Source organism: Lepidochelys olivacea (assembly GCF_965140295.1).
Source record: "Lepidochelys olivacea isolate rLepOli2 genome assembly, chromosome: 16".
NCBI lineage: Eukaryota > Metazoa > Chordata > Testudines > Cheloniidae > Lepidochelys > Lepidochelys olivacea.
In genome coordinates this window covers 15088293-15104229 of record NC_140426.1, presented here as the reverse complement: position 1 = coordinate 15104229, position 15937 = coordinate 15088293, and the positions used below count along the sequence as shown (strand labels likewise).

The following is a 15937-nucleotide window of genomic DNA, read 5'->3' as shown; positions in this document are numbered from 1 at the left end:
GTAACTGGCTAGGAAAAGTTTTAGAAACCAAAATCTCAGCTGCTTACAGAGATTAGGGTGGTGACTAGAGAGAGCACAAAAGAATGTTCTGGAGGCAGCGCTGCACCTGAGGTCAGCAGCTTGTCTGTTCTGATCAGATACTAGTCTAGAGCGTTCATGCCAAAGACAGGCATGCAGTTCCATCTCCTTTGTGAAGTCACGGTGTGCTGACCTGGCTCTTCAATGCAGGAGAGAAGCAGCTCTACTGAGGCACCAGTTTTCGGGAGTGTTCTGAATGGGGCACTTGAGCTCCTCTTTGGGGCATCCCTGATCTAGTAACTCTGCTTTCGGCCCGACATGGCTTGTTCAGCACTTCACCCTTTTGCACTGGCTCCTTCCCCACTCCACAGTTGTTTAGTCCTCCTAGATGAGGTCAAGGGTTCTCAGCCCCACCTCTTGAAGGGCAAGAGGCACCTGCCAAACCCATTTACACTTTGACAAACAGCACTTGCCTTACACTTACAATTCAGATGATCAAACTTCATCCCTTCTCCAGAATCCACTAACCTTCACTGGTCTGACATGGACACTGGAGAGAGTGCGGCTTACTGCTGGCAACCCGCTCTTGCGCTGAGGCCCACCCTCCATACAATGGCAGCCCCTGGCTCCAGAAGGCACTCTTGGGCACACTGCTTGTCTGGGTTTGCTTACCATAGGGGGTATCTGGACAGTATCTCTCATTTCCTTCACAGTCCTCCGGAGTCTTTTCCTTCAGCCCACCCTGAACGAGATACCAAGAGACCAAGTCAGTGCATGTCCCCAGCCTGCAAGGATTGTCTACTGGGGCTGCATCCATTGCTCAGCTCCTCTCATGGGCCTTTAACCCTTCCAATGAGCCTGGGGGCAAAGCTGAGGTCCAACATGGCAGGAAGGGGCTTTTGTTTCCTATTTTCCCCTTCCTACTGTAAAATACACCCCTTAATTGTGTCGCCATTTACTCCATGCTGCACAGGTTACATTAACAGCATAGTGTATGGGACAGATTAAATCCCAACACAAAGACCAACTATCAGGAGAACATTTCATTAACAGAGTTAAAAAACACCTTGTATTTAAGGCCTGAGCTACATCAACTGTGTCCTTTCCATTGTTAGTTGTTCTTGAAGCAGAGAGCTATTTCCTCTGGAGAACACTTGCCAAGATGTATCCATCTGTGGATCCATCCATCCAGTTAGGAACAGGAGCAAAGCTGCTAATTGGTCAGCTAAAGCAGAATGGTTGAGAGTAAAGTCTAAACTGTTTTGCCTACCTTGACAAGGTAGCCAGGATATCTTCTTGCACATGTAAGGGCTCCCCTGTATCACTCATGGCGATCAAAGATCCTCCCACTCTTTGACAAAAAGCAAAATCAGATCTCAAAGTATCTTAGATAGTCCCCATCTTGTCCTGTGCTCTGGGAATGGACTAGATAAGCCTCCAGAATGCCCTGAGCTCAACTGGCCCTGACTGACTGAGCTATTAGGATCTAGCTCGGATGCTCATATAATACAGCCTTCCATTTCTGTTATCACTGTGTACCTGCTTGGTGACAGGATCTTCACTATCTGTCTGCACCACTTCAGAACCTTCCTCTTCACCAATTCCTTCCTCCTCCTCTTCCTCTTCATCGTCATCATCTTCAAAACAGCCAACAGCATCAACTGTGATTAGCTCCTCTGAGTCTTCTGGGCCACCTAGCTCCTTCTCACCCAGCCTCACCTGCCAGACACACAGAGGAAAGATCAGACCAGACTAGATTGCTAACTTCAGGCACTCATATAATGTCACTCTTGTTGATTAGGAGGACTGGAGAGGACTCCCGGTGGAGTCTGGGACTGCCGCATTCTGGGACGAGCAGGTGGCATTTCTAGAAAGCAAGGCGACGATCATGCTCCCAGTCACACATACAGTGCTCAATTATCAGTCTGCTCCTTCAAGTGGTATTAGAATGCAGTCAAGGAGGAGAGGAACCACTTGATTGGAAAAATGATGCATCTCTTCACTGGTTTGAGACAAGTAGGACATATGCATACTCCTCCCACACATACCAAGCACAGCCACTTCTGTAACCCAGCAGTGCTTCCCCCCAATCCAGTTCACATTACCTCCTTGGCCTTCTGCTTATGCTCAGGGGACTTCATGTGCTCTACAAACTTCCGAGGGGTCTTGAAGTGGCGGCTGCAGACAGTGCAAAAGGGACGGAGAGAGCGTTTGGCCAGCTGAGCAAAGAGGGATGAGAAGATCTGATTGGTTAAGACAGGCACTACTTTGTTTCAATTAAGCTTAATTTAAACCACTTCTGTCTCAAAATCATGACTGTGAATCTAGAACAGTCAGGCCACCTTCTTACAGCAGGAGAGGGGGCATCCTGGCACACACGCTTCCACATGCCCAAGAGGTGGCAAATGTGTGGGAAGAGCAACGCAGGAAGGCTCTGGTCGCTCATGGTCTTGAAAGATCTCATGGCACTTGTCATATGAGATGGGGTAGTTAACTCTAGCGTCCTGACCAGACTCCAGCTTGGGTAATTACAGACTGCCTACCTAAAATTCCCCATGCAGTTGAAAACGATCACGGAAAGAACCATGCTGCTATCATACCTCTGGCTGGACAGAGTTTAATAATAAGCAGGGCCTGTAGTAGTAATAATTGGAAAACAAAACAAGCTGCTAGTCAGTGCCAATTTGCTCAGCATGACACCCAGGAGTTCCACCAGCACCAGTGTGCAGGAGCCCAAGAAAACTAGATGCATAAAGGAGATCCAACTAGAAATATCCTCATCACCACAGTGCAATGCCCCAGCGTATTCCCTCCATCTTACTCCCCTGCCTCTAAGGATAAGTGAGCATCTTATCACTTGACCTCCCGCTTTGTAAATCAGGGCAGTAATTTGTTACCTTATGTTCTTGAGTCCTACGATGTTTGATCAGGGCAGTAATTTGTTACCTTATGTTCTTGAGTCCTACGATGTTTGATTAGATCCCCTGTAAAGTGTATCTGGCAGGTGTTACACCATCGCTGCTGGGTCTCTCTGTGGCGAGAAGAATGGTTCAGTAAGACTCCCTTGTGTTCCCCACTGTTTTTGCAGTTCTGCGCCATCTCAGCACTTTTCCCTCCATAGACTATCTCCTCCACCTTTAGCTGGTTGGTTTAATTCAGTCTATAAAAATGCACCCCTCACAACAGTCCGTAGGCTGATGAACTGCATTAAAAACTATACTGTGACAAAGGCAGTATAGCTACCCTATAGGAAGCAAATGAATAGTTTTCCCAGAAGGGGGCTACCTGCTGGGGTTAAGGCCTAAGAGAACAGATGGGCCTTGAACTTTACCCTGAACACTGACATACACTGGCTGGGTGGGACCAATGCAGAGACAAGTTCTAAAGTCAAGGGCCTTCAACTCAAAGCCCTGGCACCCCATGTTCAGAACTAGGGACTGCTGGCAAGAAGGTCCCAGCTGAAGTGTCTTGAGCATTTCTATTAGACAGTATCTGAGATCGGATATATGCTGTGACATGTATTCTATTAAAGGCCAGCCATACAGAGACACCTACCCTGTCCATGTCTGAGCAGGTCTCTCTTCACAAAACACTAAACATAGAAAGTGAATGCTGTTTTTACTGCTTTGGGGTTTTTCTTCACCCCCCCGCTTTATGTACATTCTGAGAAGTGAGGAAGACGTGACAGTTTTACTTGTATCCAAAATTTTAATCTGTTTTTACAGACTTGTGCTTTGCAATGTTGGTTTTTGGGGTGATATTTTAAGGCCAGTAGGGACACATCAAAGGTATTCCTAAAGTTCAAAGCACTACAATATCTAGGTACTGACCTAGCTGGGATCAGCCCTCTTTACCTTCCACCTCCAGCATACTGACACATACCCATCTTTCTTAGCCATCAACGTCTGCTCCTTCACCATGGGCAGCAGTGAGACAAAGCAGACATTACTCATGTGTTGAATCTCTCCAAGTCGCTGCTGGTGTTGAATTCCAGCCATGTGGGACTGGAAATTCTAATAAAGGAGAAAATTCATTTAGATGGACTCAAAATTTAAAAACCCCCAATACAGCTAAGTCAATTCAATTCCATTCCCTCTACTGATCTATAATATTTGGAAAGTTTAAAAGCTTAAGAGCATGGCTACCTGTGGATTAGTCAGCGCTGGAGCTTTAGGATGTTAGCTTGCAAGCTCTTTGGAGGAGTGGTTTATTTTATTTGTTTATTTATAGGCTTTTCTCGGCCTCTTGTTACCGTAGTGCCTGATGCCTTGAAAACATGTCTTATGGTGCAACATTTTTACCACAAGCCCCTGGCCATGCAATTCCTTCCCTTGGCCCCCAGGCCCAGACAGACTCCAGTGTTTATACCTGCTGGTTGCAACAGTTGGTCTTGCAGATGTAACAGAAGAATTTAAGGACAGACTCAGGACCGGTATCAGCTGTGCCCAGCTCACAGGTCCACTGTCCTGGCTTCAGGGCTGTGGTGCTGATAGCTCTGCTCTCACTGCTCTGCTGGATGGTCACTTTCAACGAGCCCCCCGAACTCAGCACCTACCATAAAGAAAAAAAACAAGAGAATTTAATCTAGATGGGATCTTTAGGGGCTTCCGATGAATAAAGGGTTAATCCAATTTCCATAGCACCTGGAAAAATGCATTTAAATTTCAGTCAGTCAATCTCATGTCATTTCAAGTTTTATGTATGGGGGCCCTACCAAATTCATGGTCCATTTTGGTCAATTTCACAGTCAGTTTCAGCTATTTAAATCTGAAAGTTCAGTTATTGTAATTGTAGGGGTCCTGACCCAAAAAGGAGTTGGGGGGGTCACAAGGTTATTGTGGGTGGGGGGTTGTTGTACTGCTACCCTTACTTCTGTGCTGCTGCTGGTGGCAGTATTGTCTTCACAGCGGGGCACCTGGAGAGCGGCGGTTGCTGGCTGGGAGCCCAGCTTTAAAGGCAGAGCCGCTGCCAGCAGCAGTGCAGAAGGATGGCATGGTATGGTATTGCCACCCTTCCTTCTGGGCTGGGTGTCTGGCCAACAGCCGCCGCTCTCCAGCTGCCCAGCTCTGAGGCAGCGCAGAAGTAAGGGTGGCAATACCGCAATCCCCCTAAAATAACCTTGTGACCCCCCCAGAGCTCCCTTTTGGGTCAGGATCCCCAATCTGAGAAACGCTCGTCTCCCCCATGAAATCTGTATAGTATAGGGTAAAAGCACACAAAAGACCAGATATCATGGTCCATGACGCGTTTTTCATGGCTGAGAATTTCGGAGGGCCCTACTTATGTACACACACAGTGTTACCATCGCTGTGCTTGGTCCACAATCACTTTCATTATTGATTAAATTAGTTGCTGGATCTTCCAACACAGAGTCACTCCCAGGCTAATGTATATTTTTATGCTCACAGTTCTTAGTGGACCCTGGAGACATTACAGGCTGATCCAGTTATTGGAGACTGCAGTGCTCCACAGTGCCAGCTGGGGGGACACCCGCAGCTTGTGCTCCCCCATTACAGGCTGTTCAGCACTCCACGCAAGGATCTAGGCTGTAACGTAATTCCTTAACACAGTTCTGTCAGCGTATTGTCCTGTCCACATACAAAGACACCCCCACATTGGAACACAGATGTCACTAACCATGGCAGACAGCCACGCACTGGCAGAGTCGGACATGTCAGATCTGGCCTGGAATACAGACAGGGCTTTAGGTGTTGTTTTATGATTAAACTAACTATAAGCACAGGCTCCCAGTCTGCAGGTGCATTTCCCTGCTGGTTCCAATAGTGTTATACCTTGCCCTGCTTCTCTCCAGTCTACTTTCTGGAGTGCCAAGACCCAGCCAGCCTCTCCCTCCTGCTATAATTTCAAACCATAAGGTAGCTGCCAGCCTTCAGCTCACTTCCCAGGAATGGTAGGGAAAGAAAGGCATGCTCTCCATCTGCTTTAACAGCATCCCTTGCAATCTCTCTACCAACTTTCATGTTTATCCTCAGTGATTCTACAGCCTCCAAAACAGACCTGCCTGATGGGGATGGCTGTTCCCCTTCCCAGACTAGGCTGAGAGAGGTGCCTCTTGGGAAACTCAGACATTTAAGAGCGATTAATCAATCTTTTAATGCAAAATTTTAAAAAAAGAAAAAAAAGAAAAAAACCCACATACAAAAGCCTGCCATCCTTCCAGATTAGTATGAAATTTAAATTAGTCATAACTCCAATGGTCAACGTGAGGGCAATACTGTATAGCTTCCAAGCTTTTAACAGGGGTGTAGATTTACAATTAAAACATTGCCACAATCTGCTGTAATTTAATTAGAGGCAGACCCTGCATAGAAGCTTCCTACAACAGCACAATGCCGCACCTGGGCCACTGATATTAACCCCAGAGCCAGGTGCCACTTGGTTTACAATCACAATGGAGATCTGGGTAAAGCAGATGCTTTGGGGTAGGGAGACATTCTGAGTACATTGTCCCTTTATGCTCAGGACCTGCCTACCTACCTCTGGAGCTTTCAGTTCCTCAGAGAAGCTTCTCTCCTTGGAGGCATCTTCAGTTGTATTCTCCCTCACACTGTTTGGTCCTAAAAACAGAAGACCCTTTAGCTGGATTAAAACTAAACTCTGATAGAAAACCAAGAAACAGATGCATGAAGTCGGAAAGCTTACATCACCCCTGTACACAGATATTACCCTAGTTTCACAGGGCCTCAACCTGGTTTTCTTAGAGAAAGTCCTTGCACAACATGAAAATTCATCCCACTGTTCAAAACAATCTGGAAGCCCCTAATTTAACTGGAAGAGGGATAGCTACTGGGGCATATTCTTAGGGTGTTGGTCCCAGTATTACTCTTCCCTCACTTTTCATCTTTGGAGTGTGTTTTTGAAAATATTCAGGGTATCTGCAGACACCAAGACTATCCTACACTGAACCTGGTAGGTGTAATTCCCAGCTCTGGCAGACATACACACATCAGATCTGCTCCAGACAGTGTGCTAACATAGGAGTGGGGCTGTAGAGGTGTGTAGGGCAGGGGCTCAGGCTAGCCACCCAAGTACATGCATACTATCTCAGACGGGGTTATATTCGGGTAGGTAGCCCACACTGTTATTTTTAGTGTACTAACATATATGTCTACCCAGGCTGGGAATTACATCTTCCAGATGAAGTGTAGATGTACCTCATGTGTTACACCATATCTCTAGCAGGAGAAAACCTACACATCCACACAACTCCACCAGCAGGTTGGGGACACCATCGCTCATGTCTGTCATGATAACCCCTTACCATCTGCCTGGGTTTCCATGCTTAACTCCTCTGCTTCCTGGCTGCCTGCAGCATCCTTTTGTATGGGCACTTCTTCCACACTTCAATTAAAAAGAAAAAGAAAAACAAGATTATTTCCCATGTCCAAAGCCAGGAAGATGGAGAGACTTACGCCAATACACAAGGTGGTGTTTAAACCACAGGCCAAGGAGTTCAATCTACAGTGTTCTTAATAATCAAGCAAAAACATTAAATCTCAAAAACAAGTTGATAATATTTTACTGTTGCAAATGATATTTCTGGTGATCCTCCAGCAAAACAGAACAAGGAGGGGCTCCATAGCATACACACAAAAGTGTTTAAAAGCCAGCCAAAAGATCCTGAATCAATTGTTCAGGAATAACTGTCCTAACCTGATAGAAGGATGGGGAGAGGACTGCCTGGAGGTTATTCACACTAAGGGGTTCTGGGATTCATTTCGTGCCCTGGCTGGTGATCTCCAGGACAACTGCAACATGCACCTGTTCTAGGCATAGGGGAAGGTTAAAACTGAGGTCAGGAGGAGACCTTGTTGGTAGCCAAGCAGAGGTTTTCAGGAGTTCTGTCTCACTAAGATTTCAGTTTCGTTGAATATTTTCCTGACATATTTTGCATTTGATTGCAGTGGATAATCAGTAGGTCAATAGCTCTAAATACCAAACTCTGCTAATAGGAGCTAGCTTTGGTGTTTCATTATTGCCATTGGTCTGATTTAAGGAGTGGAAACAGGCTCCTGAGGGGATTGCTAAGAATGAGTGACTGATCTGCAGAATGATCCGATAGAGCAGATTTCTTTCTGATTATATGTCAGCACTCAGAATTTTCAGCTAGGTTTTAAATATGTCCTTCTTTCCAGGCCAGAACTACATTCCCACCTGTGACACATGACAGCGCACTCCGAACTCGGTAACAGCCTGCAGTCTGTATTAGGATTTAAACACACACTCCATAATTTAGCAGACTGATAAGTGATAAAGTAACTGGGTTACACGGCTATAAATAAACAGCAAGATTTTGACAATGCAGACAAGGGCAAAACAAGAGTGGCTTGTATTATCGTTATTTGGTTAAGTGTTGACAATGTGCTCACACACCCTCGACACACGGATGGAGAGACAGCTCCTCAGGGTCTCTAAGATCAGAGACCTAGAGGAGGTGGTGTCACTTTTTGAAACTGAGGCGGCAGCATTATATTGATACTTGTTACCATTTATGGCTCTTGTGTGAGGACATGGGATTTCAATGAGTCGAATGAAAAGGGTGGTTGCCTGTTGCATTGGGATAAGGAAGTCGTTCCAGGCATACGGACAGGGCAGAAGGCATGAAGGCAAGAGTGGGAGAATGAAATGAGGGAGCATGAGGGTGGCATCTTTGGCGGAGAAAGGGAGAGGTGGGAAGTGATAAGAAACAAGAGCAGAAATATATGCAGGGTGGTGCGGTTCAGAGTTTTGAAAGGGAGGTTTAGAACAGTAAACTTCATTTGTTCCAGAGTTTCATCATCAGGTCATTCTCAGATAAATAAAAACACTCTCTAAAGCTAATCCAAGGATTCAGTTACATACATAAGACACACAGTAAATCTGGTAGTCTCTAGCCACTGCTCAGTAAAGACTTAATAGAGTCACTGCAGCAAGGTCTCCTATCACTAAGACTTAACTATTTATTCAATTTATGCTACAAAACATTGATTAATATACACTGCAAATTATCAGCATAATTAAAACCAAACTAATTTGGCAAACGGATGAACAAAGTATATGGTGTAAGGAGTCAGCCTTTGTTTTAACTGCATTTATTCATTGTCTTGCTAATTCACAATGCAGCCTCAAATGCGGAATAATATTTTGCATTTCTATAACACTTTACATGATCAAAGTGCTGTATAAACATCAGATCAATCCTACAACACCCTCCACAGAGATCTGTGTTAATCGCTAATCTACCGATGAGGAAACAGGCACAGAGAAGCAAAGAGATTTGCCCATGGACCACAAAGTGAATTGGTAGCAGAGAACAGATTAGGTTGCAGGAGTCCTCACTCTTCATCGCTAGTGCATATTAGGGAGCTTCTAATGCACTTGAACAGAAAAGGGATTTTGCAAATTAATTCACTTTGGAAAAAAAGTTATCAAATCAATGTAGAATAATTCTCTAATAATTCTTATTCACTCCCCTCGCCCTATAGATGCATAACAGTAACAGGTCTGAGCAGGATACCGTTTAGAACAGCATAGACTACTTGCTGAACTGTGTTCCATATTCTTCCCACCAGATGGTGTCAGGACATTGCATGGTTCCTGGTTTAGGGAGCAGAGAATTTGCAAGATAGGCCTTTATATTGTGTGTCATTCCCCTCCACCTTCATTCAAATAATATCAGTTGCCTGTGTTTATTTATACCCAATTGATATATGGATCCAGGCAACAGTGGGGCTCAGGAAGGGTCATCTTTGTAGCCTGTCTAGACACGGTTCATTGATCCATCTCTCTATTCATCATCTTCATGGCTGTGCCACTTGCAGCATCCTTGGACTTAGCAAGTGCCCTGAGGTTTCTTGAGTCACCCTGAGCACCAGAGATATTCCCCCCCAAATGCCAGAAGTCAAGCTGGCATTGTAGTGCTCCATTTTACTGAGAATATAGCAATGGAACACCAACAAAAGCAGACAAGCAATCTAAATCCGATGAGCATTTCTATGGCCTTTTCAGTGGAAATTACCTCTTCAGTCTCTTTGCTGCAGGCTCCATGTCCAGTATAGATTCTGCTGGCATTTTTGGTTCTGCAGGGATAAAGATAGATATTACCTTAGCAGAACATCTGATTTGATCTCCTACCAAATGGCCTATGTCAGATACAGTACTTTAGAGCAGATAAGACGACTATAAAGCACTTGGCCAGTTCTGGCTTTGAGAAAGGTGGAAATGGATCACTAACTCAAGAGATTAGTAATAACCTGGGGGATGGAGTTTTATCTGTAGAGGTTACTGCTCTAAGCCTGACCCCCGAAGTAGAGATATGAATTTATTACTAGCCAATGGTTGTTTGGGTCTTAGTCCAATACCAAGGGGACAAGAGCCCACACCACAAAAATCCAATACTATACATTAAGGTCAATTATTAGACCTGTCAAACTGCTCAGTATCCCTGTAATCAATATCAGATTTCCACTGCATTTGAACTGGAAAATCATTCCTTTATGAGGCATTCATGGGGATACACTATAATTTGTGTGTTCTTAGATTGTAAGCTCTTTGAGGCAGGGCCCATATCTTCACTTGTTTGTAGAGTGCCTAGCACAATGGTGTCCCAGTAAGATTCCAGGTATCAACACGGAAACAAGCATCCTAGTAAACAAGTCTGTTTCTTTAACATATTGGTTGCAAGTGAGTTCCACCTCATACAAGTTTTAGTCTATGGCTGCCGTGCGGAGTTCAATGCTGGTAAGGCAGCATGACAGCTATTGTTCCAAAATTATTTCCTTTTCTCATCCCACTCAGAGGTTCTTCTATACCAAAGTGACTTACTAGACAGGCAAAGGAACAAGTAACCTTATCTGAAACAGGCACCAGCGGGGAAGAGATGAAGGGGATTATATCATGAGAGTGCTGTAATGCAACAAGGAACATTGCTCCTGCTCCACAAGAGGTACATCACGTACATCATCTCAGTAATGGATACAGCTTCCACCTGATTAAATGAGAGATATGGAGCTAGTTTGCAAAATCAAAACACCTAACTAATGGCATAAATGAAGCCCAGTGCAGGGGTTCTGACTGGAGGCTAAGCCAGATACGTTCGTCTTCCAGAAATCCTCTCTTGCGGTAAGCTGCTAACGAGAGATTAACGCCATCTCCTGTTTTTGCTGCATCAATATCCTAAAGAGGTTTCTTGAGCATACTCAGAAGATTGTGTTTTCTTACCTGTGGGTGAGGAGTTGTTCTGTTCTGACCCAGCCTGGGTACCCTCTGGAATTTCAATTTTCTCATCAACTCCTTGTGCCTGAGATGAGGATGTCTGATCCAGTTCTCGCTTCTTGTCAGGGGCCCTCTGGTAATCCTGCAATTAGCAAAGAGTCTCAGACCCAGCTCTTTTCTCTTTCTCAAAACTCAGCACATCTCCCAAAGCTCCGGACCAGAGCAGAAATTCCAATACAAGAGAGCCTGAGGGTTTGTCTAAGACTCTCCACCTATAAGCAACTGAAAGTGGATGAACAGAGCTCTGTACATGGATTCCAGACTGCAGGCACCCACTGACACATCTCCAGGATTTTAATGGAAGCTGTGGCAGGTCCAGGGTACTTCAGAAAGGCACATGCAAAACCTGCATGGGCTGGAATGAAGAAGAGCCCCAAATAACTACTCTTCCTTTTCTCTCTGGGCCAGACCCAACGAGAACGCTGATCTAAGACAGAAGTTCCAGTTAAAATGGCACTGAACTAGGTAACACAAAACCTGAGGCTGAAAGAGAGGAGAAATCTTGGCCATTTAAAAGAGACCATCTTCAGTAGATTCTCAGACAAATCTGAATTCAGACCTGGGGAATGGATTCAAAAGGAGGAGGAGGTGGGGATTAGTAGTACTTTACAATCTTGTAATACCTTTCACTGAGAATCTTAAAAGGCTTTATAAACTTCCATCAATTAAACTTCACAACATCCCTATAAGCAGGTATTATTCTGATTTTACAGGTGGAAAAATGGAGACAGAGAGAGATTAGGTGACTTGTTGATGGTCACGAGTCAGCACACAGCTGGGAATAGAGCCAAGGACTCCCAACCTCCTGCTCTATTTTTCCATGTTTCAGGCCAGTCTCCAGGAGTGCAGCCATGAGGTGTTTACTAGAGAAAGGACATGGAGTGAAATATCCTGGACCCACTGAAGTCAATGGCAAAGCTCTTAGGCTTCAGTTGAGCCAGGATTTCACACATTGTGTTGTAGTTACTTTGAGGTAGATATTTCTAAAGGTTCTTATTATTTTGCTATTTACCTAGAACTAATCAAATGAATCCTGGTATCCTAGGACAGGAGGGGTCTACTGGAAGAGGATGGCGAACTCCCTACCACTACAACTGGGATCTCTGGAAATGGGTTGGTTTGACCAAAGAGCTTCTACGTCAGCAATCTGGTACTAAAGGATTCTTTTTTCATTCTAATCCTCCTGCATTTCTCTTTAGTGCCCCATGTACAATAAGGGCAATCATCTTAGCAGGCACCAGCCAGCAACAAATGAGAGCTAGTCTCTAAAGATCTGGAAATCACAAGCTCACCTTACGAAACATCCGATTCTGCCGCTGGAATGGAAGGCCTGGGAAGCCCAGCTGTGCGGGCTTTAATGAGACCCCGACAGGTGGAGGCCCCAAAAGGGAATGTCTTGTAGCCTGAGGGAAAAACTGTTGCAGAGCTGGGGCTGTCATGTTAAATCCTCGTAAGTTTCCTACAAATGCAAACATACAATATATCACTCCCATGTAGGGTGTGTTCATGAGACAGCAAACCCCCAAGCCATGATGACAGCCGGGAGGGGCAGAGCTTAGAGAACTCTGAACCTCCCTTTCCATAGGGAATGGATATCAGTAGTTGTATTTTGCTAGCCGGCTTCTGCTTCCCCCAACCACCCCAAAGATCTCACTCCATCACTGCTGCCATGTGGGGATGTGTTAGACCACTCAGCTGTTTATAATTGTTACTGCAAGCTAAGCTAAGCTCAGCAAGCTAAGCTTGGAGTGATTATTTGATTCAAACACTGTCACCCATGTTTAAAGAAAGACAAGATCTTGTTTTTGCAAAGATTCTTGTGCAGCTGGCAGTTCAAACTGTGATCTGGATGCGTTTTTTTTTTTTTTGGACAGAACAGCAGCAGCGATTGGAGCATTTCATTAAAAACAGCGTTTTACTTTTTAAACAAGAGATTTCATAGGCCTCTCTGCCACCAGATTTATCATGCAAGCTCAAAATGATAAACTAAACCCAGACACTTAAGATGCTACTGTTTTCTATCATAATGTTTTGTCTTTTGAACAGTTCTTTTCAGCAGAGCATCCACCTGAAAGTGCTTTATAACTATTAGGTAAGTATCAACGCTTCCCAATGAAGGGAAGCCACAGACTTTAGAGCCAAAGTTTTAGAAGTGGCCTCTGATTTTGACTGCCAATCTTTAGAATACCAACTGCTTGATTTTCACAAGTACCGAAGATCCATAGCTCCCACTGAAGTCAATTTGAGCTCTGGATGCTCGGCACCTGTGAAAGTCAGGCTGTAGCTGTCTAAAGATGGACATCCAAAATCAGAGCTCACATTTTACATAAGTGACTAGCCAAAGGCCACACAATAAGTCAGTGGCAGAGTCAAGAGTTGAACCTAGGAGTTCTGACACTCAACAACATGCAAAAGCACCAGATGACCCTGGTATAATGTATAAAGGCTGCAACACAACACAAGGAATTCCCACAGATTTTAATTACTTGTCAATTATGCTGTGAAAAAGAAGATCTCTTCTTGTAAGGAGATCTATCTCAATTTTGAACGGAAATCTATTTGAAGAAATGGCCTTCTGTTCATGGTTTAGCACTTTTATAAGAACTGCACATCCATTTAGACTCAGAAGGGCATTTGTTCTTTCCCCACTTCCATTGATGAAACCATAGGCTTCCACTGAATTATTTATTCTGATGTTTCTCAGGCACTGAAATACCTGGGCATCAGATATTCTCACATGTAATCCAAACCTGTAAGTGACCACAAAAATTCAGCTCACAAGTATAGTCGTATTGTTCAGTATGGTCTTTATTACACATTTAAACATGAGACAATGCAGAATGTCAAAAATGGAAATCATAGATACTAGTTCCAGCTTGCTAATAAGGTGGGGATAATACTCCACCTCAGTACATTAGACTGGTCACTAAAACACCTTGTTCAAGTGGCATATCCAGTTTGTTTCAGATCATTGGACATATTTCTGTTTTAAATACAATTTGTCAATAAAATGTTCACCTTTAGAGAAAAGCCATGCTACTACTTAACATCAAATTTATCAGTCATCCTCCTTTCATATTTTTGCTGGCCCCAAGCTCTCTTCATCATACAAACATACATCAGAAACTTTAAAATCAGCACTAACTTTGGATTAGAGTTTGTCCCTTACTGCCTCAGCTTTCCTCGGCCAAACAAAGATCTCTAGATGGCCACTGGGGTCATGAGAGAGCATGCTTATTGATTAGGCAAGGGAGAACAAAGGGCATGATAACAACATGCAGAATAAACCTTCACAAACAAGAATCATCCCTGGTCTAGTTTTAAGTTAAGAGATCATTCAAATTAACCCAGGTAGCTTTTTCTTTGTTAAAATGGGACTGGCTGGTTAAAAATAAAAGAAAATACAAAGAAGTTCCTTACCCGCATTTCTAACACCTTACATTAAACTACAACTATTATTGGGGGCAGCCTTGTAAAATTGTCTTGAAAACTTATCAGACCATGGACAAAAATCAATCTACCTGGGAACCAGATGATGGAAGAAACAGTGACTTATTCCAAGCAAGTAGTATGCCACAAAGCTGTTTCTTAAAAATTTACTTTTCACTTCTATGCCCTTTCTTTTTCCGCTTCTCTTCACTGAGCTTGGAAAAAAGACCACCTAATTAGTTACACTTTCTGCAACACATTTGTTTGGGTTCACAGACAATGCAAGTGACTATTTAAATCCAAACAAAAATTATAATTGCTGTTTAATCTATTCTCAGAAACATTTTTATTTGCCTTAGGCTTGTAAAAGAGAAAGAGTTTTACCACCATCTATCTTTACCGTCTAAACCACCTGGAAGATTCCCATTGCAAAGTCACAACTTCCATATCAAATGTCGAAAATCCAATTTCTCAATTGCTTGGGAGCAACAACTGAAGAGCCTCCGAGACTTCGATTGGGGCAAATTTGAAAAAGAGCAGTGCAGAGGAATGGAATCCCAAAGCATAGAGGACTCTGATGCTTAAACATGCAATATCCATTCTATGACTTCTCTCTCAGGTTAAGTGAGGGGTGAAGGGCTGACTAAATAAGTGCAGTGAGCATCTCCAACAATGACAGTACCTTGCATCTGTTGCAAGAGCAGAGTTCGCTGAAGCATTGGATTGGCATTGAGGAGTGATGCTTGATTCGTTGCCCGTAAGCTCAGCATCTGTTGCTGTTGAGGTGGTGGCAAACCCCTGGAAAAGAAGGGATCAAACCCTTAAAAAGCTTCCTGTAGAAAAATGTATCCTTTAAATTCACTCTTGTTGTCTCTTACAAGCACAACACAAGGAGCAAAGGACAAAAGCAATACTGATGCATTTGCATTAAAACACCGTTGTATACATTAACATTGTATCCCCGTTCTTCCATCCTCCTGGAGCACCCCGTGGTGAGGGATTGTCCATTACAAAATTTTAGGTCTGCAACTTTGCCAGGTTTAAGAGATAGAACCTCTCAACACCACACACACATAAAGGGTAATGACATAGCTTAAGGAAGTTCAGTAAGGGACTGCAGGTCTACAGACGAATTCAGGTAGCGATCAACTGCCTACATGGAACAACTCCTCTTGATTTTTAAAACATTTTCATCGTCCTAGTACACTACCCAAAA

General features: G+C 43.9%; 1 protein-coding gene across 4 annotated transcripts in view; it reads right to left on the bottom strand.

Annotated features, from left to right (window-relative positions):
* Positions 1-15937, bottom strand: part of CIZ1 (CDKN1A interacting zinc finger protein 1) — a 52117-nt gene that overhangs the window by 5271 nt on the left and 30909 nt on the right. For all 4 annotated transcript variants that reach the window (XM_084650232.1, XM_084650233.1, XM_084650230.1 and 1 more), the window contains exons 3-14: positions 15404-15519; positions 12585-12751; positions 11239-11374; positions 10037-10097; positions 7301-7380; positions 6517-6596; positions 4387-4569; positions 3901-4031; positions 2965-3049; positions 2124-2237; positions 1558-1737; positions 691-760 (exon numbers count right to left, since the gene is read on the bottom strand). In XM_084650232.1, coding sequence (XP_084506358.1) covers positions 691-760; positions 1558-1737; positions 2124-2237; positions 2965-3049; positions 3901-4031; positions 4387-4569; positions 6517-6596; positions 7301-7380; positions 10037-10097; positions 11239-11374; positions 12585-12751; positions 15404-15519 — 1403 coding nt within the window. The remainder of the gene's footprint in view (positions 1-690; positions 761-1557; positions 1738-2123; positions 2238-2964; positions 3050-3900; positions 4032-4386; positions 4570-6516; positions 6597-7300; positions 7381-10036; positions 10098-11238; positions 11375-12584; positions 12752-15403; positions 15520-15937) is intronic.